Source organism: Eubalaena glacialis, chromosome 16 (genome assembly GCF_028564815.1).
Source record: "Eubalaena glacialis isolate mEubGla1 chromosome 16, mEubGla1.1.hap2.+ XY, whole genome shotgun sequence".
NCBI lineage: Eukaryota > Metazoa > Chordata > Mammalia > Artiodactyla > Balaenidae > Eubalaena > Eubalaena glacialis.
This window is the reverse complement of record NC_083731.1, coordinates 82,554,808-82,581,435: the sequence shown is the minus strand read 5'-3', so window position 1 is coordinate 82,581,435 and position 26,628 is coordinate 82,554,808. Positions and strand designations below refer to the sequence as shown.

The 26,628-nt window shown below is 44.5% G+C and overlaps 1 protein-coding gene across 1 annotated transcript in view; it reads left to right on the top strand.

Moving 5' to 3' along the window:
- The window catches only part of B3GLCT (beta 3-glucosyltransferase), a 107,694-nt gene that overhangs the window by 8,439 nt on the left and 72,627 nt on the right, over window positions 1-26,628 (top strand). The window contains exons 2-4 of the mRNA XM_061170930.1: window positions 6,013-6,062; window positions 11,728-11,767; window positions 24,639-24,748. Coding sequence (XP_061026913.1) covers window positions 6,013-6,062; window positions 11,728-11,767; window positions 24,639-24,748 — 200 coding nt within the window. The remainder of the gene's footprint in view (window positions 1-6,012; window positions 6,063-11,727; window positions 11,768-24,638; window positions 24,749-26,628) is intronic.

Below are 26,628 nucleotides of genomic sequence, written 5' to 3'. Positions count from 1 at the left end.
AAAGCCCAGCAGCACCTCGGGAGACTGGGAACCAGACTGAGTTTTCCCACAATCCGCTCACCGCTCATTATACTCTAGCGTGTGACGGGCACCCCAGTCTACCCGCCCCTCGGGTCTGAAACCCGGAGTCACCTGCACTCGTCTGTCTGCCCGCTCCTTCCCTGCTCTCATCCACCTGCAGGGTCCGTCTCAAGGCCTGGAGACTCTGCCTCTTCAGTATCTCCAGCTCCACTCTCGCTCCCCACGCCGCTCTGTCCAGGCGCCGCCTCGTCTTAAGTCAGTCCCTGACCTCCCATTGCCTGGCTCCGTTACCCTCCCAGCTGGCATGCGCGTGTGTCTTTCTTTGTCCCTCCACAGCCCACCCCACACGCTGCCTCTGGAAACTTGTCTAGGGCACACATTTCCACATGGCACTCCCCTCCTTAAAAGCCTCCCAAAGCTTTTAATGGCACTCAGAACAAAACCAGACTCCCTAGCACTAACCCCTTTCCCATGTGGCCCTGTCATCCCCAGCCTCACCTCTGGCCCCAGTCACACCCTCCCCCCGGGGTGTCCACGCCCGGGTCGCTCCCCTCCCCCTGGCTGTCCATGCCCAGGTCGCTCCCCTCCCCCCAGCTGTCCATGGTCTGGGCACACTGGGCTGTTTAATGTGCTTTGTGTGCAGAAGCCCGTTTCCAGGCCTCCTCCTCTGTACTTGAAGTCTCTGCTGTCTGGAGTTTACTTGCTCAAGCCCCACGTTGAGCTTGCTGCCCTGCTTGGTGCTTTGCCCTCCCTCTTCAGGGGCTCCCTTGCAGGTGCCACTACAACAGCTGCCAGCAGAGGGTGCCCATCTGCACTTGGTCTTTGGTGGAGGGACTCGTCTGTCACGTGAGACCATCAGCTCCTTGGGGAGCTGCTTATTCATCTTCACCCGGCTCCTGGCATGACGCGTGGCCCGTAATACATGCAGCCACTCTTTGATTTTCTGTTGAACAAACAATAGCATAGATTAATAATGATAGTGACGGTAGCTGCTCACGCCCAGAGCCCTCAGTGTGTGCCAGGCCCTGTTCTGGGCCCGTTCCATGGGCTCCACCACTGGATCCTCAGCCGCCAGCGGCTGGCTCTGCCCTCTGTCCTCAGCCCTGCGTAGTGACGGGCCCTCCATCCTGTGGTTGGGTGCCCCCTCCTCCCCCTGACATGTCCACAACCCTGGAGACAGTGGATTTGTCAGAGGAGGATGAGGAAAGCAGGTCCTGCCCCAGTTCCTGGACCAAGCGCATTTGTTTCTGTTTCCTCTGCTGCCAGGGATTATCTTCAAAGCAGGTAGTTGGAACAAAGTAAATCGGCTGCAGGCCTTGCATCCTGGAGCTTCAGGCCCCTTCGGAGGAGCTGCGATTAAACCTGGAAGCCCTGGGGAGCCCGAGCCGCTGGGGCAAGGCTGTGCCACTGAAACCTGTTCAGTGAAGTAGGTCGCAGAGAAGAACGGACCAGGGGGAGCCCTGAGCCAGGGGGCTCCAGCTGCGGGCTCCCAGGGGTGCAGTGAGCTCCGACCTGTCCGGCCCGGCTCAGATCCCTCCCTCCCGGCTTGTGTGGAGGACCCACGACCACCCGGCCCCACGGCGGTCGATCGTTTGTTTCCTCTTCCAGCAGGGCTACTGCCAGCACCTCCTGAGCCTTTAGTCTATGCTGAGCCCTCGCTGGACACTTTCCGCCTCGTCTCACTTCATCCCAGCAGCTCTCCTCTGAGGGGGTCATTTAACGTCTTACTGCTTTCGGTTTTTGGTGTTTAATTTGGTTTCTCTGATAAATGTTACCGGGAGAGCTTGGGAGGGTAAGTCCGGCACAGGAACAAAACAGTTAGGCGTTAGGAGGCGCAGTCGCCTTCCTGCCTGGGGTGGTCCTGCTCCCTCCCCCCCTCCCAGGAACAGAAGACAGTAGGTTAGTGTTGCTTAAATCACTGCAATTAATTCCTCTCCCGTTTTCTCGCACTCGAGGGCTAGGCTGGCCTATAAATCTTAGGCCCAGGTTAGCTGTACAATTTGATTTATCTCTCGGGATAGGTGTGCTAACGCACATTAGCTGGCTTGAATCATTTAAAGTTATCGTGAGAAAGGTCTTATTTCTGTTGCCTGCCCTGATTTGCACTTTAAATATAGTTCCCTGTAGCAACTCACAAGAATTCATGTTGAAAATAGAAAAGGGAAAATTACTTTTAAACAGCAGTTTGGCATAGAAGAGCATGATTTACTTTGGAATATTTCTCCAACTGCGCATTAAGGCCAAGCTTTCAAGAATATTTTTTTTCCCCACTGAACCTGGAAATTATGAAGCCAGACAGCAAACACTGAGCCTCAGGGGGCCTCCCCTCCCCCCCGGGCCCCCCCTCCTCTGTGTGAGATACCTACTCTGTGCTCTTGTTAGGGTTGTTGAAGGTGACAGGTCGTTTCTTACCTCACTTGCTAATTTTTCTCACTTTCCTCCTCTGTCAGCACCATTTCTCCTTCATTTCCACGAACTGCAAAAGCTGGCATTTTGTTGGTAGGAATTCTGTAAATGATTCATTATTTTAAATTTGGATTTGTTAATGGTGTAGCATATTCTGTGCCTTCAAACTGCATTTGGTTCCGTGATGATTTCTTTTGTTTTATTTAGATTATGGAAATGCAAAGATAAAACCAACTAGTATTTTTTGGTAATATTCATCTAATGGGGATTATCTTGCCATATTATGATTTGCTCTTATGCCTGAAAGTAACGGCATTTCTTATGTTATCGCTTTAAATATTGTATAATTTATTTCTATCGTGGGAAAAAGGAGTTCTTAGTTTCACAGCAGAGTGATAGGGAGAAATATGTTTTGTTTCCTTTTTTTTAGAAGGATATTTTACCGTTAGGCCGATGTATTTTTGGAGAGAAATCAAATCTAGTTTACCCTTCCCTCAGTGCAGCCTTGTCTGAATAAAAGTATGGTGTCTTTATTCCATAGAGACAGGGAGGATTTGTGGAATTCACTTGATTTACGGGGAACATCTTTCCTCTCTGTAATTCCTACTTTAAACTGTAACACTGTCAACTAATATTAGTTGCTTATTTATGAAAGGTGATATGTTAGTAGTATTTAGAACCAACACCAACTAGACAGTTTTTCTTCAGTACAGAGTCTGTGTTCTGAAGGGCAGGGACTTTTGTGTTGACATATTCTTCTTTATCACGTAGCTACCTGGCCTGGCAAAAAAGTGAGGTAAGACTAACCCTGGTTATTAGCTGAGGGGTCACTGAACTTGTTAAACTGGGAAGGTTATTTTTCTTGATAAAAGAGGAAATTCTGGGGGCTTCCCTGGTGGCTCAGTGGTTGAGAGTCTGCCTGCCAATGCAGGGGACACGGGTTTGAGCCCTGGTCTGGGAAGATCCCACATGCCGCGGAGCAACTAGGCCCGTGAGCCACAACTGCTGAGCCTGCGCGTCTGGAGCCTGTGCTCCGCAACAAGAGAGGCTGCGACAGTGAGAGGCCCGCGCACCGCGATGAAGAGTGGCCCCCCGCTCGCCACAACTGGAGAAAGCCCTCGCACAGAAACGAAGACCCAACACAGCCAAAAAAAAAAAAAAAAAAAAAAGCTGACGCAGCCACAGATAAAATAAAAATAAAAGTAAATTAAAAAAAAAAAGAAAAAGAGGAAATTCTTACCCAGAGAGCTTTGACTGTCCATGTTTGGAATAAGGCATCGATGGGTTTGGGGAAGATGGATTTTTGAGTCTCAGGTCCTGCATTAGATTGACCTCAGTTTTTATATCCCGCAAGTTGCTACGGTGTTCTGTTTTCTGGAATTCTGTGATGCTGAGTGGTGAGTGGTGTTGATGTGTTGCAACCTCCCTGTATGATGTTTATTAATAATTCTATTTTTGAGATCTTCTTGAGGGTTTTAAATGTGCATGCTAGTTTAGAGATAAACAAAACCAAAATATTAAATACCCAGAAACAGAATTTAAATGGTGTTTGAGGTTAAATCTCTCCTCTCTTCTTAGAACTTAATGAATGATTTGGGCTCTGCATTTGCTTTGGCGTGTGTGTGTGTGTGTGTGTGTGTGCGTGTGTGTGTAAAAAGTGAGAAAGCAGATCATACCCTAGTGAACATAAATTAAATGGGGGCACTAAGCTCCTTTGTTCTGCTGGGTTGGCAATGTTCATTGTAAGGAGGAGACAGCCCTTAAGTGACGGATTGGGAAGACTTGCATTCATTCGTTCAGTCACTCACGTGGATAAATATTTATTGACCTTCTGTGTGCTGGCTGTGTTCTAGATTTGGGGGCAAACAGTACATAAAACCACATTCCCAAAGAAAAAAACCCCATATTCCTGCCTTCATGGAGCTTACGTTAAACTAATATATAAGACAAGCAGTAAACAGATAAGTATATATTATGTCAGTGGTGGTAAGTGCTCTGGAGGAGAATAAAGCAGAGGGAAGGGCGGGGGCAGTGGTGGGCTTCACTCATGGGAGCCACATACAACACCTGTTGGCCTCTCAGTTCCCCCAGAGAGGTTCATTTGGATTTCACCCTGCCTTCTGAAATGTCATCCTGGAAGTGGGAATGATTAAACCACGTTAGTCGTTTGCTTCTTAGCATGAATATGTGTTAGATTATTTCCTTTGAGCAAATGTTAGTTGAGAGAGAATTTGAGTTAGCGGATGTCTGGGGATAGGGTGGGAGGGGTCAGAGGTATCGGGGTGGGTGGCGTTGTCTCCTGCTTCTGAGTAGGACCTCCTGCTGCCCAGGGACCACCCCCCAACCCCCATGGCCCTTGCACTGCATTACTGCTCCTTGGAATTGCCTGGCCAGCCCTTCAGTACCTTCTTGCTCCATGGCATGGCTCGTTTTTTTCCTGGGAATGCTAACTGGGGAAAGCAAACTCTACGAAATGCTTTCCTCTTAGCTTTTCAGGAGACGTGCACTGTAAAATTAAGGCATTATTCTTTGTCTGGTTAACCTTCCTGACTGTTTGGTTTATCATTTTGCTTTCTATTTTCCACATGTTACTGTCAGGTTACTATTACTATTATTTTTAATGTGGAGCCTGGATGTGTCTCTAGGGATATCTTTGTCTGTTTACGCGCTCCGACTCACAACGTTAAATCATTCTAAATGGGGAATGATTCTAATTCCTCTCGCTCCCCTGGCCCCGTGGCTTCAGCAGGGTTCTGGTAACTCTCTCCTGCGTGCAGCGCGCTGCTGACCCGAAACCGCCGAGGCGGAAAGCTTGCCCCAGATTTAGCTCTGCGGCCCGCCAGGCTCTGGCAGGCATGTGAGAGTAGGAATTTGTACTTCTTCCTGCTCGATTCTCAGCAATTCCCCTTTGCTTCAGAAGGCACCAGAATCCAGGTTTCTAAGAAGTTGTATTCCGTATGCATCTATCTTGTGGTTTATAGCTACAGACACGAGTGGTATACTCAGATCCTAACTCCTTTGATGTAGTATTTCCTTAGCTGGTAACCTGAGCATGTTGCCTTCACACCGATGGATAATCTTAAGTCTGGAGAGAGGCGGCCTGCGGTACCAGTTTGTAGCAATTGCAGGTGCTTTTAAAAATGAGCAAAATTGGGCTTCCCTGGTGGCGCAGTGGTTGAGAATCTGCCTGCTAATGCAGGGGACACGGGTTCGAGCCCTGGTCTGGGAAGATCCCACATGCCGCGGAGCAACTGGGCCCGTGAGCCACAACTGCTGAGCCTGCGCGTCTGGAGCCTGTGCTCCGCAACAAGAGAGGCCACGACAGTGAGAGGCCCGCGCATCGCGATGAGGGGTGGCCCCCACTTGCCGCAACTAGAGAAAGCCCTCGCACAGAAACGAAGACCCAACACAGCCAAAAATAAATATAAAAATAAATAAATAAATGATTACTATAAAAAAAAAAAAATGAGCAAAATTGATCATGTTAAAGTATGATTTTTTTCCCCATTTGAAGTAAAACTGTTGAATATGAGAATGAATCCTTATTGCTGATTTTAATGTAAAAATGTTTCTCTTTTTTTACAGCTTTTGCTTTGGTTTCTAAAGATGTGAAGAAGGAGGTCAAACAGTCTAAGGTACTAATTGTAAAGTCAAATCTATTCCTCCTGTCTGAGGTTTGTCTGTATTTTCTTTAATAGGAGCTGTAATGATTTCATCTTTCAATGAATTAATGAAATGCTGGTTAACATAGATTTTTGAACCCACAGCAGCAACTTACAGATAGGCTTGCTTGAAAAAAAAAATCCTTTATAGTTAAGGCAGATCCACTTGGTTTTAAATTTCATTTTAAGAAAAAAGGTGCTTGGTTATGAAGCTAGACATTTTAGAAGTCTTGCTTGGATACCGTAGTTTTCTCCAGTCTTACTGTGTCTTAACCTTGGCCTTAATTTTCCCAGCCTGTGAAAGGATTATGCTGTGTCAGGGTCACAAGAGCCTGAGTGTCCCTCACCTTGAAGGTGGCACCCTCTGAGAGGGCATCCTGGGGACTGGTCAAGAGACCCCAAAGGTGACTGCCAGGCTCCTTGCACAGTCAGAACCCGAAACCAAGACGTGGGGGACCCATGGAGAGGGGATAGCACTTTTCCAAATCTCAGAGCTGCTCCTTTTCCATCATTGGTTGCATTCAAGAACTGCGTCTAAATTTTACCATTTGGGGTTGCGTTAGATCAGTTTAGCATATGAGAAAGAGAATGTTTTAAAAATATGAGTTGTTTTTGTCACATTAATTAAGGCTCAGTTGACTATTTTTTTACCTCACAATTTAGTATAAAAGCATTTTTAAATAGAATGTTTCTTTTACCAACAGAGTATGATTGTTCTAACTATACCATGGGATCCCTAAATGCGAATAATAATTCCTTACAGTTTTAAGATTCTTTGTGATTAATAAAGCATTTTCAGACATTTCATTTAATTTGATTTTCTCAGTGATCATGTTATTGCTAAGCAAAGCAGACATTCCCATGGAGAGCAGAGAAAATTTACCCTTGGAGAAGTCAAGTGATTTGATCGAGGTCACATGGCTATTAAAAGGTGAAGTCAGAATCCAAATTTTCAGACTCCTTGAATTTTTCACACGGCAATTTTGTATTACATTGTCACGTGCATTGTCACGTGTGTGTTTGGCAATAATGAGGCTCATTTATAATAAATTTAAGGGTTATTAATAGGGAATTAAAATTTTGTGTAATAAATTTAGAAATTATAGCCCATTCTTTCAAATGGAGGTTTTTACTAATCTTTTCAAAAGAGGAAATATATATATATTTGGCCTTAAATACATATATAAATAGAGATAGAGAAAAGGTGAGTCCTATATCTTAGTGTTATCTTTCATGCAAAAGTATTAAAGCCCTTGAAAAATGCCGTTAACCCCATCTGTGCTTAGGCTGCAGAGCCGAAAAGCCATTAATCCCATGAGGAGCGGCAGTGATAAAATGTCTACTGTAGCCCATACCCAAGGCTGGGAGATGGAGGAGAATCAATTTGTCCGAGGTCATCTGTCGATGAACCTGAGATAGGAGTTAAGGCTCTTACCAATAACCGCGTTAATCCGGGATTATCATTAGTTTATCACTTAGCAGAACCGATCGGGATCTGACACTGCTGCCCAGAAGGCCGCCTTCCGTCCTGCTCACCACACTGCTCGCTTTGGTCGAGGGCTCTGGTTCCCTAGAACTAGGCCAGCCCTGCTCAGGGCTGGGGTCCTTTCCCAGACCGCTCAGATTCTCTGGTTGGCAGCTGGTAGCTTCATACCAGAATCCCGAGGCTGCCGGTGCCCTGTCATCCTGCCCGGGGCTTGACCTCTGGCCCAGGCTCCCCTCCTGGGCTCCTGGCCCCTGGCTCTGTCAGATTCTCACCCACCCCAGCTTTCCGTGGAGCCTGCCCTCCCAGGTTCGGGCTCAGGCTGCTATCTCAGCCAAGCCACCAAACTGTCTTCCAGTTGCAGTTTTGCCCGGCCTTACATTCTGTGCTGGCTTGTGATCCTGGACCCTGTGGGACGTAGGCTTAGAGCCGGGCTCTGGAGCCAAACTGCTGTGGTTCACGGCCCTTCTACAACCCTGAACCCCTGCGGGACTCACCAGACCTCACTGTGTTCATCCGCCTCGTCTGTAAGACGGGGTAACAGGACTGCTCTCAAAAAGCGGTTTTGAAGATGAAGTGGGTGTGTGTCCACCACCTAGAGCAGTGCCATTCCCTGTTTACATGCTGACCTGCTGTAACAGCAAGGAATGTCTTATGCAGCCTTTCAAGAGGTACCCACACAGATCAAAGTAACAGAGGAACCACAGACCTTACTGCTTTTATCAGTTAAATTTCTTTTATGGCGGTCGTTGACTTCATATGAAGCGGATGATGAGGATGATAAAAAGAGTAGGAGTTAATAATTACTGAGCATTTGCTTTGGGCAGACATTACATCATCTGACGAAACCCTCACAACAACCCTGGCAAGTAGGTCTTGTAATTGGGATTCCTATTTCACTGAAACCGAGCCCTGAACTAGTGCATGGTAGAGGCAGAATTAGAGCACGGGCCCAGCTTACAACTGAGTGTAATGATGACCACATCTGAATCAAATGAATGATTCATTCATGAAATGATTCATTTCATTCATCAAATGAATGATTCATTCATTTTATTCGAGATCTAGGGGGTGGTGATTGTTTGCAACCGTGTAGAAGATGCCAGTTTACGTCTCTTTCTTCTTAAAAGATTTCATAACAAATTCTTTGAGGTTGTTTTATCTTCTTTTAATGAAGGATTTATAAACTAAGCATCGCATATATGGATTGCAAGTGTTGAAATCTATTGTGCCTTAAAAATAAAACCTGCACGGAAGGGTGACTTGGATTTGTCTTTTCCTTGCTAGGATAGGAGCTGTCTGGGGGTTAGATGCCCTGGTAGCAAATGTCGTTCCTGTCTGAGTAGCAATTCCGTTGACTTAGAAAACTTTGACAGTGAGCACATTTTGATGGATATTGATGTCAGTGTCAGAAACATGCGGCAGCAGAGATAATAAAACAAACCATGTGTTTCTTCTTAGGAAGAACTAAGCCTTTTCACGAGGGAAGCTGGAGACAGAATTTTAAATGTTCTGTCAATTCGTTCATTTAGTCTAATTTTCTTTCTCAAAGGGGAAATTACTGAAGACCATTCTGGTTCCGTTTCAGTTCACCTAATTCAAGTATTTCTTGGATATTTTATTTTTACAGTTTACAAATTGAGCCATTTGAAATGGCTAATCATGTCCTAGCTATTGTGTCAGGCAGTCGGAGCTGCAGGGCTTAATAACAAATAGAAAGCTGTGGAATTTTGGTTGATTTTCTTTGGTTTTACCAAGGCATCTGGTAGAAAGTCCAATTCCTGTTCCAGCTTGTTTAGTCTGGAATCACTGAGTTCAGGATATTTCTTGTGTTCTACTTCTGGATAAAGGTGACTTTTGTTGTAGGTATTACTCTTAGTGTACTCTCAAAATATAGTTCCATCTAATGACACATATTTTCTGAAGAACGCCTCTGGAGGAGGACCGGGCATGTGTTATCGGTGGGTGTAAGGAAGGAATGCTGGAAAGGAGACAGAGACCTGGATTTTAATCCTGGCTCTGTGGCTGGAATGGCTGTTGGACATTGGGCAAATCCTGTATCTTTCTGAGCCTCCCTTACTTGCAAAGGGGGGAGTGTTGGATTGGATCATTTCCTGTGCTATTTTTTAAAAATTGTGGTAAAATACACATAACATAAAATTTACCATTTTAACCATTTTTAACTGTACAGTTCAGTAGTGTTAAGTATATTCATACTGTTGCACAAGCCGTCTCCAGAACTCTTTTCATCCTGCAAAACTGAACCTCTGCACCCAGTAAGCCACAATTCTCCATCCCCCTCCCCCAGCCCCCCACCACCCTGCTTTCCATCTCTGTGAATTCAGTGGTCCTAGGTACCTCATTTAAGTGGAGTCATACAGTCTCTGTCTTTTTATAACTGTCCTATTTCACTTAGCATAATGTGCTCGAGGTTCATCCATATCGTAGCAGGTGTCAGAATTCCCTTCCTTTCTAAGGCCGTTGTATGGAGGGACCACATTTTCTTCATCCATTCCAGTGCTATTTTTAAATCTAAAATCTCCAATTTTCCATTATCCTCATCTGGCAGCCAAAGCCGTGGCCTGGCAAGGAGAAGGCAGCCTGGCCCAAGGGGAAGCCGAGGGTTCCCTCCCCGAGCGCAGGCCATGGTCCTGGCCAGAGGGGCAGTGAGTCCACATGCGCTAACCTAGGACGATAGCCTGGCTCTGCTTCAGCACATGTAGGGAAGTGGCTTGAGCTTTCCAGTCTTCTTTAGTGGCTCTTCTGAAAAGAGCTTTATCAGGATTAGGTAAAGTGTCACTTGATCCCGAGGTACAGCGAGTCAGTACGTAACTCTGAGGTTCTTCTCGACTCGGTGGTATTTCTGTTCTTGAGACAAAGATAATTTCAGAAAATGCTACCAAAGGTGGCCGCTCCCCTGTGTTCCTCCCTCTCCTCCATCGGCTGTCACGGTCCCTCCTGCATCCTAAGAGGACACGTCTCTGTGGCAGCATCTTGGCTTTTAAGCTGTTCCAGTTTTGTTGATAAAGGCTCACAACTGCATTTCTTGTTGCAGTCTGTGAAGAAAATGGAGGGGTATTTGGCACCGTCCATTTGTCATAATTATAGCATGTGGCAGTTGCAAATGGAAAGGAGCAGTTAGAGAGAAAATTTCTTCTGCCAGAGAAGACAATGAAAGTGGCAGATTTAGCTGCTGACACTCTGTGCTTTGTCAGAGAAGTCTTTGAAGAGCTCCTCCCCTGATTTACCCATGATCAGGATCAGGTACTTCTGTGCTCATGTGCCCACGTCCAGATTTCTGCGTCTGAAGCTCTGCAGCTTTGAGACGTCCCTTCTGTGCTCATGAAATCTCATGAGCCCGAGGCTGACCCCCTCCACAGTCTTACTCAGGCCCTCAGGGCTGCTTCTCAGGTAGGAGAGAACACGGTGGTGTCATTCTTTTTTCTTTTTTTTTTAGATACACCACGCAAGCACAATATTTATTTATTTATTTTCTTGCTGCGCTGAATCTTCGTTGCGGCGCGTGGGGTTCTCTAGTTGTGGCGCACGGGCTCAGTAGTTGAGGTGCGCAGGCTTAGTTGCCCCGCGGCATGTGGGATCTTATTTCCCCGACCAGGGATCGAACCCACGTCCCCTGCATTGGAAGGAGGATTCTTAACCACTGGACCACCAGGGAAGTCCTGGTGGTGTCATTCTTGACGGCAGTACGTCTGAGCCCCCAAAATGTTAAATATGATAATTAGTAGAGCTCATTTACCCGAGGAACACACAACTAGAATCGGTACTATCTCTGATATGTTTGTAATGCTTAGCATTTGCAGGTTTTTAAAATTAACCCTCCCAAGAGCATCATGAACCATCTTACTCTGGAAGAGCAAGCCTCACCTCAGTTCAGTGACTTGCTCAGGATCGCATAAGAGAGGAACGGCCCCATAGGAATCTTATGCTGTGATGCAGAAGTATTGATACATTGTTGCTGTCCCCCCCCCCACCCCGCCCCTTAATTTTGGTCTCTTTCTTTAGGGAAGCATTTCCAAGCTCTCATTTTCAATGTCTACCCCCAAATGTTAATATGTACCATACATATTTATTTGGTGTATTGCTAGTTTTGTTATGTGACGAGATTTATCTTTTTCTCTTTTATTTAAAATACAGAATTTGGAGAAAAGTGGTATATCAGAGAAAAATGACATAGGTGAGTAATGATTTCTTTTTTAACTTAAGAGTATGTATCCAGCTGTATTTCTTGTAAATTATATTTCAGTGAAGTGAATTTTCCTTTCTGATTTTATTTATGGGATAAATATTGTTGTCCAAATAGTCCGTCTTTGGCTCAGCCTGGTGTTTACCCTCATGAAGACACAGGGAGAACACTTTTCAGATTGACATATTGGAAGTAACAGCTAATATGTTGGATTTAATTCCCTCGGCCACAGTTTACTGAGTTGCCAGTAAGGACAGATTCCCATGCCAGGGGGGCCACTGTGAGGGTGCAGAGGCGAACGAGACAGAGGCTGTTCTTAGGGTTGCACACTTCGCGGGATGAAGGGTCAGCCGTGGCCTTCGCTCACGTGCCCTCCGCTTGGAGCCGGTCGCCACTGCTGACCTTCAGGCAGCACGCCCGTCCCCTTCGGGTCAGCTTGGCAGCCGCGTCTTCTGTTAAACCATGGGGTGAGGCCGCTCCTGGCTGCCTTGCAGACACACTGTACCCGCCTCACAGCCCATCAGCACCCGTATCTGCACTCCCTTTTACACACATCTTTCTCCCCCCATGTATTGTGAGCATCTTCAGGGGTATGACCATGAGTTCAGATTCGGATTCCGTGGGCAGCGGGCCCCAGGGTGTTGATGGGAGGGCAGGGCCACGCCTCTGTGTGTTGGATCTCTTCCCAGAGGGTGTGAACTTGATCATTGTCAGTCATCCCAGGGTGGGCCGTGGAGACCTGGGAGGTGGGCCTTTGGACGGGGGAAAGGGACGCTTTCCTTCCTAGGCCCTCCTTGCCTGGGCCTGGGTTCTGAGGCGTCTAGAAGGCAGGAGAGGCCCCCCTCCGGGTGGCAGGGTAGGATGGCCTGTGCTGGGCCCGGTGTGCGGGGACCACACGGGGTGGGCTGGGGTCTTCGGATCTGAGAGCAGCCGTGTTTAAGGAGCCACAGGGGTTCATTGCTCTGCCTTCCCTGCATTACAACACCCTGTGTGGCCGAGCTACTCCTCACGGGAGGAGACTTAAAATCCTCAGAGATTTTACCTCTGCGGCCAACCCTTGTGCGTTCGCGCATTTGGCTGTGTGTTTATTTTGTGGGAGCGGGTGGGCCTCTTCATAGTAAGTGGTTCTTAAATGAACAATGGCCCTGGTCTGGAATGTGGTCTTGAACGTACCTGGGGAGCTGCCTGAGCAAGTGAATCTACAGTCTCCAAGTTGCAAATGGCAGATCCAGTGATACTGAACTTGGTATCAGTTCATCTGAAAAACGACTCGGGGAGCTTATTTGCTCCAGTCTTAACGTCAGTCTACAGGACCGGGGTGGCGATGGGGCTACTGAAGCAGCCATCCCAGCAGAATCAGTGCCTGGATCCTGGTCTCACAGTGCTCAGGGCTGGGTGACCGACTCCAAGCGTGGGGCAGTCTTTTTTCCTCTTTCGACTCATTGCCTAATCAATACATTCACTGGTGACCATTGTTCTCACCAAGTACGACATCACTCGAGTGGCTCTTCCTCTGTGTGTGTGTGTGTGTGTGTGTCCATCCCCCAGCCTGAAGTCCCAGGCACTTGTTATGCAGCTTTTGTCAGAAGACCATCACATTGATTTCTCATCGGAAAAACACCAGCGTGAGACAATTTTTGACCGAGAGAGATTAGTACTTAGTGGAATGGTTGGTGCATGGTATATACTCAGAAATGGAGAATTAGAGAACCTTTGATTACTTTTTCTTTTTTTGAATTTTTGAATTGTATTTTATTTATTTTTTTGTACAGCAGGTTCTTATTAGTTATCCATTTTATACATATTAGTGTATGTATGTCAATCCCAATCTACCAGTTCATCCCACCCCCCCACCACCCCCGCTGCTTTCCCCCCTTGGTGTCCATACGTTTCTACTCTACATCTGTGTCTCAAATTCTGCCCTGCAAACCGGTTCATCTGTACCATTTTTCTAGGTTCCACATATATGCGTTAATACACCATATTTATTTTTCTATTTCTGACTTACTTCACTCTGTATGACAGTCTCTAGATCCATCCACGTCTCTACAAATGACTCAATTTCGTTCCTTTTGATGGCTGAGTAATATTCCATTGTATATATGTACCACATCTTCTTTATCCATTCGTCTGTCGATGGGCATTTAGGTTGCTTCCATGACCTGGCTATTGTAAATAGTGCTGCAGTGAACATTGGGGTGCATGTGTCTTTTTGAATTACGGTTTTCTCTGGGTATATGCCCAGTAGTGGGATTGCTGGGTTATATGGTACTTCTATTTTTAGTTTTCTAAGGAACTTCCATACAGTTCTCCATAGTGGCTGTATCAATTTACATTCCCACCAACAGTGCAAGAGGGTTCCCTTTTCTCCACACCCTTTCCAGCATTTGTTGATGGTAGATTTTCTGATGATGTCCATTCTAACTGGTGTGAGGTGATACCTCATTGTAGTTTTGATTTGCATTTCTCTAATAATTAGCGATGTTCAGCAGCTTTTCATGTGCTTCTTGGCCATCTGTATGTCTTCTTCGGAGAAATGTCTATTTAAGTCTTCTGCCCATTTTTGGATTGGGTTATTAGTTTTTTTTAATATTGAGCTGCATGAGCTGTTTATATATTTTGGAGATTAATCCTTTGTCCATTGATTCGTTTGCAAATATTTTCTTCCATTCTGAGGGTTGTCTTTTCGCCTTGTTTGTAGTTTCCTTTGCTGTGCAAAAGCTTTTAAGTTTCATTAGGTCCCATTTGTTTATTTTTGTTTTTATTTCCATTACTCTAGGAGGTGGATCAAAAAAGATCTTGCTGTGATTTATGTCAAAGAGTGTCTTCCTATGTTTTCCTTTAAGAGTTTTATAGTATCTGGTCTTACATTTAGGTCTCTAATCCATTTGGAGTTTATTTTTGTGTATGGTGTTAGGGAGTGTTCTAATTTCATTCTTTTACATGTAGCTGTCCAGTTTCTCCCGCACCACTTGTTGAAGAGACTGTCTTTTCTCCATTGTATATCCTTGCCTCCTTTGTCATAGGTTAGTTGACCATAGGTGCATGGGTTTATCTCTGGGCTTTCTGTCCTGTGCCATTGATCTATATTCCTGTTTTTGTGCCAGTACCATACTGTCTTGATTACTGTAGCTTTGTAGTCAGAAGTCAGGGAATCTGATTCCTCCAGCTCTGTTTTTTTCCCTCAAGACTGCTTTGGCTATTCGGGGCCTTTTGTGTCTCCATACAAATTTTAAGATTTTTTTTTCTAGTTCTGTAAAAAATGCCAGTGGTAATTTGATAGGGATTGCACTGAACCTGTAGATTGCATTGGGTAGTATAGTCATTTTCACAATATTGATTCTTCCAATCCAAGAACATGGTATATCTCTCCGTCTGTTTGTATCATCTTTAATTTCTTTCATCAGTGTCTTACGGTTCTCTGAGTACAGGTCTTTTGTCTCCCTAGGTAGGTTTAGTCCTAGATATTTTATTCTTTTTGTTGCAGTGGTAAATGGGAGTGTTTCCTTAATTTCTCTTTCAGATTTTTCATCATTAGTGTATAGGAATGCAAGAGATTTCTGTGCATTAATGTTGTATCCTGCAACTTTACCAAATGCATTGATTAGCTCTAGTGGTTTTCTGGTGGCATCTTTAGAATTCTTTATGTATAGTATCATGTCATCTGCAAACACTGACAGCTTTACTTCTTCTTTTCCGATTTATATTCCTTTTATTTCCTTTTCTTCTCTGATTGCTGTGGCTAGGGCTTCCAAAACTATGTTGAATAATAGTGGTGAGAGTGGACATCCTTGTATTGTTCCTGATCTTAGAGGAAATGCTTTCAGTTTTTCACCATTGAGAATGATGTTTGCTGTGCATTTGTCATATATAGCCTTTATTATGTTGAGGTAGGTTCCCTCTATGCGCACTTTCTGGAGAGTTTTTATCAGAAATGTGTGCTGAATTTTGTCAAAAGCTTTTTCTGCATCTATTGAGATGACCATATGGTTTTTCTTCTTCAGTTTGTTAATATGGTGTATCACATAGATTGATTTGCATATATTGAAGAATCCTTGCATCCCTGGGATGAATCCCACTTGATAGTGGTGTATGATCCTTTTAATGTGTTGTTGGATTCGGTTTGCTAGTATTTTGTTGAGGATTTTTGTATCTATATTCATCAGTGATATTGGTTTGTAATTTTCTTTTGTTGTAGTATTTTTGTCTGGTTTTGGTATCAGGGTGATGGTGGCCTCATAGAATGAGTATGGGAGTATTCCTTCCTCTGCAATTTTTTGGAAGAGTTTGAGAAGGATGGGTGTTAGCTCTTCTCTAAATGTTTGATAGAATTCACCTGTGAAGCCATCTGGTCCTGGACTTTTGTTTGTTGGAAGATTTTTAATCACAGTTTCAATTTCATTACTTGTGATTGGTCTGTTCATATTTTCTGTTTCTTCCTGGTTCAGTCTTGGAAGGTTATACCTTTCTAAGAATTTGTCCGTTTCTTCCAGGTTGTCCATTTTATTGGCATAGAGTTGCTTGTAGTAGTCTCTTAGGATGCTTTGTATTTCTGCAGTGTCCGTTGTAACTTCTCCTTTTTCATTTCTAATTTTATTGATTTGTGTCCTATCTTTTTCTTGATGAGTCTGGTTAATGGTTTATCAATTTTGTTTATCTTCTCAAAGAACCAGCTTTTAGTTTTATTGATCTTTGCTATTGTTTTCTTTGTTTCTGTTTCATTTATTTCTGCTCTGATCTTTATGATTTCTTTCCTTCTACTAACTTTGGGTTTTGTTTGTTCTTCTTTCTCTAGTTCCTCTAGGTGTAAGGTTAGATTGTTTATTTGAGATGTTTGTTGTTTCTTGAGGTAGGATTGTATTGCTATAAACTTCCCTCTTAGAACTGCTTTTGCTGCATCCCGTAGGTTTTGGATCATCGTGTTTTCATTGTCATTTGTCTCTAGATATGTTCTGATTTCCTCTTTGATTTCTTCAGTGATCTCTTGGTTATTTAGTAATGTATTGTTTAGCCCCCATGTGTTTGTCTTTTTTACATTTTTTTTCCCTGTAATTGATTTCTGATCTCATAGTGTTGCGGTCAGAAAAGATGCTTGGGAAAAAAAAAAAAAAAAGAAAAGATGCTTGATATGATTTCAGTTTTCTTAAATTTACTGAGGCTTGATTTGTGACCCAAGATGTGATCTATCCTAGAGAATGTTCCGTGCGCCCTGAGAAGAAAGTGTAATCTGCTGTTTTTGAATGGAATGTCCTATAAATATCAATTAAATGTATCTGGTATGTTGTGTCATTTAAAGCTTGTGTTCCCTTATTAATTTTCTGTTTGGATGATCTGTCCCTTGGTGTAAGTGAGGTGTTAAAGTCCCCCACTATTATTGTGTTACTGTCGATTTCCTCTTTTATAGCTGTTAACAGTTGCCTTATGTATTGAGATGCTCCTATGTTGGGTGCATATATATTTATAATTGTTATATCTTCTTGGATTGATGCCTTGATCATTACCAAGTGTCCTTCCTTGTCTCTTGTAACATTCTTTATTTTAAAGTCTATTTTATCTGACATGAGTATTGCTACTCCAGCTTTTGATTTCCATTTACATGGAATATCTTTTTCCATCCCCTCACTTTCAGTCTGTATGTGTCCCTAGGTCTGAAGTGGGTCTCTTGTAGACAGCATATAGATGGATCTTGTTTTTGTATCCATTCAGTGAGCCTGTGTCTTTTGGTTGGAGCATTTAATCCATTCACGTTTAAGGTAGTTATCGATATGTATGTTCCTATTACCATTTTCTTAATTGTTTTGGGTTTGGTTTTGTAGGTCCTTTTCTTCTCTTGTGTTTCCCACTTAGAGAAGTTCCTTTAGCATTTGTTGTAGAGCTGGTTTGGTGGTGCTGAATTCTCTTAGCTTTTGCTCGTCTGTAAAGCTTTTGATTTCTCCATCGAATCTGAATGAGATCCTTGCTGGGTAGAGTTGGGTAGAGTAATCTTGGTTGTCGGTTCTTCCCTTTCATCACCTTAAGTATATCATGCCACTCCCTTCTGGCTTCCTTAAGTATATCATGCCACTCCCTTCTGGCTTGTAGAGTTTCTGCTGAGAAATCAGCTGATAACCTTACGGGAGTTCCCTTGTATGTTATTTGTCGTTTTTCCCTTGCTGCTTTCAATAATTTTTCTTTGTCTTTAATTTTTGCCAATTTGATCACTATGTGTCTCGGCATGTTTCTCCTTGGGTTTATCCTGCCTGGGACTCTCTTCACTTCCTGGACTTGGGTGGCTATTTCCTTTCCCATGTTAGGGAAGGTTTCGACTGTAATCTCTTCAAATATTTTCTCGGGTCCTTTCTCTCTCTCTTCTCCTTCTGGGACCCCTATAATGCGAATGTTGTTGCATTTAATGTTGTCCCAGAGGTCTCTTAGGCTGTCTTCATTTCTTTTCATTCTTTTTTCTTTATTCTGTTCTGCAGCAGTGAATTCCACCATTCTGTCTTCCAGGTCACTTATCTGTTCTTCTGCCTCAATTATTCTGCTGTTGATTCCTTCTAGTGTATTTTTCATTTCAGTTATTGTATTGTTCATCTCTGTTTGTTCATTCTTTAATTCTTTTAGGTCTTCGTTAAACATTTCTTGCATCTTCTCGATCTTTGCCTCCATTCTTTTCCTGAGATCCTGGATCATCTTCACTATCATTATTCTGAATTCTTTTTCTGGAAGGTTGCCTGTCTCCAGTTCATTTAGTTGTTTTCCTGGGGTTTTATCTTGTTCCTTCATCTGGTACATAGCCCTCTGCCTTTTCATCTTGTCTCTCTTTCTGTGAATGTGGTTTTTGTTCCACAGGCTGCAGGATTGTAGCTCTTCTTGGTTCTGCTGTCTGCCCTCTGGTGGATGAGGCTATCTAAGAGGCTTGTGCAAGCTTCCTGATGGGAGGGACTGGTGGTGGGTAGAGCTGGCTGTTGCTCTGGTGGGCAGAGCTCAGTAAAACTTTAATCTGCTTGACTACTGATGGGTGGGGCTGGGTTCCCTCCCTGTTGGTTGTTTGGCCTGAGGCGACCCAACACTGGAGGCTACCCAGATTCTTTGGGGGGTCTAATGGCCGACTCTGGGAGGGCTCACACCAAGGAGTAATTCCCAGAACTTCTGCTGCCAGTGTCCTTGTCCTCACAGTGAGGCACAGCCACCCCACACCTCGGCAGGAGACCCTCCAACACCAGCAGGTAGGTCTGGTTCAGTCTCCCCTGGGGTCACTGCTCCTTCCCCCGGGTCCTGATGCACACACTACTTTGTGTGCGCCCTCCAAGAGTGGAGTCTCTGTTTCCCCCAGTCCTGTCGAAGTCCTGCAATCAAATTCCGCCAGCCTTCAAAGTCTGATTCTCTGGGAATTCCTCCTCCCGTTGCCGGACCCCCAGGTTGGGAAGTCTGACGTGGGGCTCAGAACCTTCACTCAAGTGGGTGGACTTCTGTGGTGTAAGTGTTCTCCAGTTTGTGAGTCACCCACCCAGCAGTTACGGGATTTGATTTTATTGTGATTGCGCCCCTCCTACCATTTCATTGTGGCTTCTCCTTTGTCTTTGGATGTGGGGTATCTGTTTTGGTGAGTTCCCGTGTCTTCCTGCCGATGATTGTTCAGCAGTTAGTTGTGATTCCAGTTCTCTCAGAAGAGGGAGTGAGAGCACGTCCTTCTACTCCACCATCTTGAACCAATGACTGGTGGCGCAGTGGTTAAGAATCTGCCTGCCAATGCAGGGCACACGGGTTCGAGCCCTGGCCCCAGGAGATCCCACATGCCATGGAGCAACTAAGCCTGTGCACCACAACTACTGAGCCCGTGTGCTGCAACTACTGAAGCCTGTGTGCCCAGAGCCCGCGCTGCACAACAAAAGCCACCACAATGAGAAGCCCATGCACAGCAACGAAGACCCAACACAGCCAAAAATAAATAATTTATAAAAAAGGAAAAAAAAAAAAAAGGATAGCTTTATTGCTTTGCTAGCAAAGGGAGACACACCGGGCTTCTGCCTCAAAGAACTGTGTGTCCCGACCTTTGATTGCTTTCCCCTTCACAGAAGAGTTAATCCTCCTACAGGGCTCCCTCTGTAGCCATCTCCGGTCCTGTCTCCTGAAAGTTCTACAGCTACCGTCGGCTTTAGCACCGAGTGGGTCCTCGCTGTATCCTTGACTATCTTCCCTTCTCGCCCGTCACACTCATCATTATTGTCAGGCACTTAGTGTGCGACCCATTTATCACGCATTCCTGGAGGAGAAACAATGACAATCTGTCTTGAGTTGTGACAGTGTTTGCTAAAGGCAAATTGCAGTGGGTTTAGGGAAGTATCAGCAAAGGGATGGGGGAATAGCGGAATCGTCTTATTTGGTTCCACTGACCGGGCAGTGAGAGCTTAAGAGTCAGGTGGTTGAACGGCATGAACAGAGAAGACAACCCGGATATCTAGACTCGGCCAGAATGCGATGCAGTCCAGGAGGGCTTAGGATGTATGTCAGGAAATATTTCTTGGTGCCGATATAAAGAGCAGCAGGAATTTAAGAACCAAACTGTACTATGCTGGTTCTTTTCTGGAATGGGGGTAGGGCTGAATGTGATCGTCGTTCATTGTGTCAGGGTTGTAGGACCTGGGTACACCTTTCCGCTTTTGCCTCACACAGGTAACTCCAGCACATGCATTCCGTTCCTTACCTCACCGTACAGCCTACCCTAACTAATACTTTCAGGGCCCAACACTCCATTTGCTGTCCCAAACCTTCACTGCTCTCTCTGTTGGAAAAGTCGTCCCTGGGTGTCCCCAGGACTTGGTGTCCTCATCACATCCTCTGGGGAGGCCCTGCTCTCTGGGGTCCCAGAGCGCTCTGGGGCCCTTCCCCAGTTTGAAAGCTGTTAATCTATAGACCCGGCCTCTTTGCGTGGCACGTAAATCCTTCCTGACCTGATCTGGCTGACGCAGCCTTCCTCTCTAACTTGATCACTGACTGTTCCCTTCATCCTTTTCTCAGAAATGCCTGATAAACTCCCTGGTCACCTCTCAGGGCTGCTCCCAAGATAAGGTAGACTGTGGGCTCTGTGATAACTCTCTTCTTTCTGCCACTGATCTGCTACCTTCTGTGCCTGAGTCTGTAGAAAACTGTTTTATTTTACTTTTTAAATGTTTATTTCATTTTTATTTTTTTAATTTTTAATTTTAATATTTTATTTTTTTGGCCGCACTGTGCGCATGTGGGATCTTAGTTCCCCGACTAGGGATTGAACCCGTGTGCCCTGTAGTGGAAGTGCGGAGTCTTAACCACTGGACCACCAGGGAAGTCCCACTGCTGCGTTTTAGAGGGAACTCAGGAAACACCCCTCCCCAGAAGCTCTCCCTGCACTGGCTCTCCTCCTCTGTGCCCCCAGGGTCCCCGCTTGGCTCTGCAGTGACACCCACGGCCTTGTGCTGTGATGGTGTCTTCTGAGCTAGACTCCCGTGCTGGGGTCACGCTTGCTCCTTTGTGTATCCTGGATCCTCGTGCTTAGGAGAGGCTTGGAGATGTTTGCTGAATGAGTGCACACAGCATGCGAGATCCAAGCACGTGATAAAGGAAGGGGATGATCTCTCAGGAGCAGAGGAAACAGCACAGGACCCAGATAGGAAAAGGGGAAGAATTCGCGTTTTTTCTTCTCCCCAAGCCTCGTCCCCACACCAAAGGGCTGCTTCTGTGCCAACAGTGGGAACTTTGCTGATCTGGTAGAGGAGGTGGTGGGAGTTGATTCCTGCAGGGTTAACCTTTTGACAGATGGAGCTGCTCTTTTTTTTTTTTTTAACTTAAAAAAATTTATTTATTAATTTATTTAATTTATTTTTTGGCTGCGTTGGGTCTTCATGGCTGCGTGCGGGCTTTCTCTAGTTGTGGCGAGGCGGGGCTACTCTTCGCTGTGGTGCACGGGCTCTAGGTGCGCAGGCTTGAGTAGTTGTGGCACACGGGCTCAGTAGTTGTGGCTCTCGGGCTCTAGAGTGCAGGCTCAGTAGTTGCGACACACGGGCTTAGTTGCTCCGCGGCATGTGGGATCTTCCCAGACCAGGGCTCGAACCTGTGTCCCCTGCATTGGCAGGAGGATTCTTAACCACTGCGCCACCAGGGAAGTCCGAGCTGCTCTTTTAAAAAAATTTATTATGAATTATTTTGAACATACAGGAAGCTACAAAGAGTAACATTGTGTATCTACCACTCAGATTAAGAAATAAAATATTCCTAACACAGCTGTAGCATTTAAACCATTATCTTGATTTGGTGTTCATCATTCTCCTGTGGTCTTTTATACTTTCCCGTCATATTTGATATGTATACATGCATATATATGGTACATATCCATTTTTTATATATTTGTGTTTATATTTTTGTAAACCATTGATTTATACTGTATGGTTATTCCCTCGTGCCTTGCGTTTTCAGCATTCTGTCTGTAGGGTTCATCTCCAGTATCCATCTGGCTTGATCCATGAAGTGTCAGTTAATCTTTATTGCTGTGTAGTAGTCCAATTTGTGTATCCTGGTAGTGGGTATCTGGTTTGCTTCCAGTTTTTTCTTTTTACAAAGTGCTGCTGTGAGCACTCTTGTTACATACCCTTGTACATGCATTGAGAGTTTCTCAAGGATGACTAATAAGGGTGGAGTTTCTGGGTCATTGCACATGTGCATCTTCAACTTTATTAAATTTTTCAAAAATTATTCTTTGAGGCTTAATGACTCCAGTCTTAAAAAAATAAATCTTTTTCATTTTGATAAGTCAGTTACGTTAATGTTTCAGATGTAGTGGATCGAAGGTTACATTTCAGTTGAAGTAGAAGATACCCGTTTGAGCCTTATCTGTGTGTCTGATTTATAGAGCCAAGAAGCTGATTTAAAACAGAGATCGGTATGTGGAAGGTTCATATTTACATAAACTCCTACAAAGAAAGAACGAGGTCATATTCAGCAGGTGGTTCAGCATTTCCTTTTAAATCTTTTGTTGAGTTTTAACCAGAGAGCATTTTGGATTATTTTTAGGATCTGGACTGCTCACTGTGGAGCTATTTGTTGTATGAATATTTGAGTGAATAAATGAATGGAACTATAGAGCTGAACATGAGAACGATAAAATATAATGGAATAAGTTAGCATCCCTGAGTCGAGGGGTTAAAGTGAAAAGCTCCTGGTTGGGGGAGGGTCCTCACATTCATTTACTGTCAGCCTGCTGGAGGCTACAGTTTTTTAAATTTAAATTTTTAAAAAAATTTTATTTTATATTGGAGTATAGTTGATTAACAGTGTTGTGTTAATTTCAGGTGTACAGCAAAGTGACTTAGTTATACATATACATATATCTATTCTTTTTCAAATTCTTTTCCCGTTTACAGAGAAAATTCTTTTCTCTGTTTCCCAACAGAGTTCCCTGTGCTGTACAGTACTCCTTGTTGGGTATCCATTTTAAATATAGCAGTGTGTACATGTCAACCCCAAACTCCTAGTCTATCCCTCCCCCCGACCCTCCCCCCCACCCCCCCCACCCTCCCCCCCACCCCCCGTAACCAGGGGTTCATTCTCTAAGTCTGCGTCTATTTCCGTTTTGTAAATAAGTTCAGTTGTATTTTTTTTTTTATTAGATTCCACATATAAGTGATATCATCTATTTGTCTTTCTCTGTCTGACTTACTTCACTTAGTATGATCATCTCCAGGTCCATCCATGTTGCTTGGAGGCTAAAAGTTTATGTGACATCTGCCTTCGGCCAACACCCCTATCTGGTGGCAGGGTCCTGACACAAGTGCAGTTTCTTTTCTTTATCACGAGCTCAGAACCTGGGCAGGCCTGATGTGCTTCCCTGGTGCGGGGCCTGAGCAGCCCCCTCTGAGGCGAGACCTCTGTGGTCTCCCCTGGTCTGGACCCTGTCAAGACACCGGCTGCCCTGAAGCCAGGCTTAGCTGGAGGCAGATATGGCCAGTGTTGCTGACAGGCTTTTATGTAGCCCTTCCTGCCACAGCCCTGCTGTGTGGAATCGTGGCTGTTTTCCTGGAGATAACACTGCATCCTGGCCAGGTGCCTTGTGAGGTCATTGCTGAGTGTCACCTTGAAGTGCTGTCCAGAATATGCTTGAGGTAGAGTGTTAGCTTGCTAGGGCTGCTGAAACAAAGTGCCACAAACCGTGTGGCTTCAACAGAAGTTTGTCTCCCGGTTCTGGAGGCTGGGGTGGTTTCCTCTGAGGCCGCCTTCCTTGGCTTGCAGGTGGCCGTCCTCTCCCTGTGTCTTCACAGCATCCTCCCTCTGTGTGTCTCTTGCCCAGATTTCCTCTTTTTATAAAGACGGCAAGTATTGTATATCGGATTAGGACCTATGCTAATAACCTCACTTTAACTTGATCACCTCTGTAAAGACCCAATTCCAAATAAGGTCACATTGTGAGGTACTGGGGGTGAGGACTTCAACACATGAAGTTTGGGGGACACAATGCAGCCCCTAACAGGTAGACACACTGTAGGATTATGTGTGAATTGTTAAAAGGCTTCTTGCAAACATTGGATTTTCAGTGACTAGGGAAGTGAGTGTTCTTTCCCACATTAACATTTGCTTACTTTCTGACAGATGCAGGAGCAAACACAGTTTGCTACCACAGACTTGGTCTAGTACAGCGAGCTTATTTACTTGCTAACTTCTAGGAAGGAAGTTGCAGAGATCAGTTTAAAAAGGGAGATTTTGTTACTAGAATTACATATAAATTGATTTTTTTCCCTAAGAGTTTATTGCCTGAAGGCTTGCCTTGTGGTTGTTTTTTTTTTGACTTGTTTTCAAGTTTATTTCAGTCGTTGTTAAAAAAATACCTGAAAACTTTTTGTTATTGTTGTTCTAGATTTAAAAGGAATTGCATTTGTCATCCAGAGTCAAAGTAATTCTTTTCATGCAAAGAAAGCAGAACAGTTAAAACAAAGCATCTTAAAGCAGGCTGCAGATGTTACACAGGTATGTGGAGATGACTTGGAATGTCAGATAATTACTTATTTCTGGATTCATTTATGTTTTCCAAAGCTCTTGGTCCATAGATGATCAATTTTATTTAGATAAAATAACCTCTTTTTCGTTTTGCTGGCTTAATATGGGCTATATTGTTTAAAATGCTCTAGTTAATTTCTAATGCTCAAAGCATCATATTCTAAATTATTATATATATATTTTAAGAGAATTATATAAATGTATAGGACTATCATGGTTTCATCATAAAGTATGATAGAAAAAAGTGGAAGAAATAACTTTTTAAAGGCAGAGCTTAAAATAGCAAAGATAATTCATGTTCAAAATTTTGGTAACAAGTTCTAAGGCAATTTTTATGTTGAAATAACACTTTTCATTAACCTTAGAGCGGTGCTTCTTCTGTGAGTTTCTTAATCCATTTTCTAATTGGATCTTATTAATTGAACTTTTGATTTGATTTATAATGTAATATCCAAGAAGGATTATGGAGAGAAAGATTGACACGTCCAGGTACACTTTAATGACATTTAAAATAGGCGTGAACTGAGTTTAAATCTGTTCTGAATGATGCTGGAGGTTTGGGGCAAAGGAAGATCTACCTTCTTGTGCTGCCATATAGGAGCTTTCTTTTTTAGCCAAGCAAAGAAATTCCTCCCAGCCCGCTCCACTATATGGCTGTGGCCTTCAAGACAGAAGTGCTGTCTGGAGGTAAAAGCCATCAAGAGCTCTCTGACAAGAGACCTGTGTGTTTGACAGACCGCTTCTTTCTGTTGGTGGGAGCCGGGAAATAAAGGGTTGGAAATATCAATGGAAAAATGAACAACTGTAATGGTATTCAAGGTTAAGGCACTGCTGACAGTAAGGCTTACTGTGCTTAATCTTTAAATGCTTTACGTATGAAATTCATCCCCCCTCCCCACGTCCCCGCAAGGACAGACCCTTGGTTCCTCTACTTGGAGCATCATACCTTCTCAAGGGAGAGGAAAGTGTTGCAGGCTCTAGACAGGTGGTGGTTTTTTGTTTTTGTTTTTTTTTTGGGGTACTTGGAGATAGGAGCAGCTTGATGAGTTTAAAGTTCCCCTTTGTCTGGAAACCCAACTTTGGAGATTTTCTTCTACTAAACCTTTTCAGATTCCATCAGAGAGGAAGTCCTGCAGCAACCTTGACAGGCTGGGATTCCTCCGTGGGCTCTGGTAGAGACCTCCGCGGGGGTCGGGGAGCAGGGGCCCACATAGTCCCTCAGTGGGGTCCGGGTGAGCATCCATGGAATTTAGCTCCGTTGGGCCTTGGCTGTTACCCCAAACTGTGAATCAGTGATGATGTCAGGACAGAGTTATGTATCGTTTGAATTCATATATGAATTAAGGGCACATATATCTCTGTACCTTGTTCCCAGAAATACCTTCTCTTTTGTAGAGGCAGATTCATGTGTGTTTTATTTATTTATTTTTAAAATAAATTTATTTATTTTTTGGTTGCGTTGGGTCTTCGTTGCTGTGCGCAGGCTTTCTCTAGTTGTGGCGAGCGGGGGCTACTCTTCGTTGCGGTGCGTGGGCTTCTCATTGCGGTGGCTTCTCTTGTTGCGGAGCACAGGCTCCAGGTGCATGGGCTTCAGTAGTTGTGGCACGAGGGCTCAGTAGTTGTGGCTCGCGGCCTCTAGAGCGCAGGCTCAGTAGTTGTGGTGCATGGGCTTAGTTGCTTCGCGGCATGTGGGATCTTCCCAGACCAGGGCTCGAACCCGTGTCCCCTGCATTGGCAGGTGGATTCTCAACCACTGCGCCACCAGGGAAGCCCTCATGTGTGTTTCAGATTATATATCTTCCCCATTTAATTCATACTGATAGACCTTGCTGTTAATGTGGGTGACTACA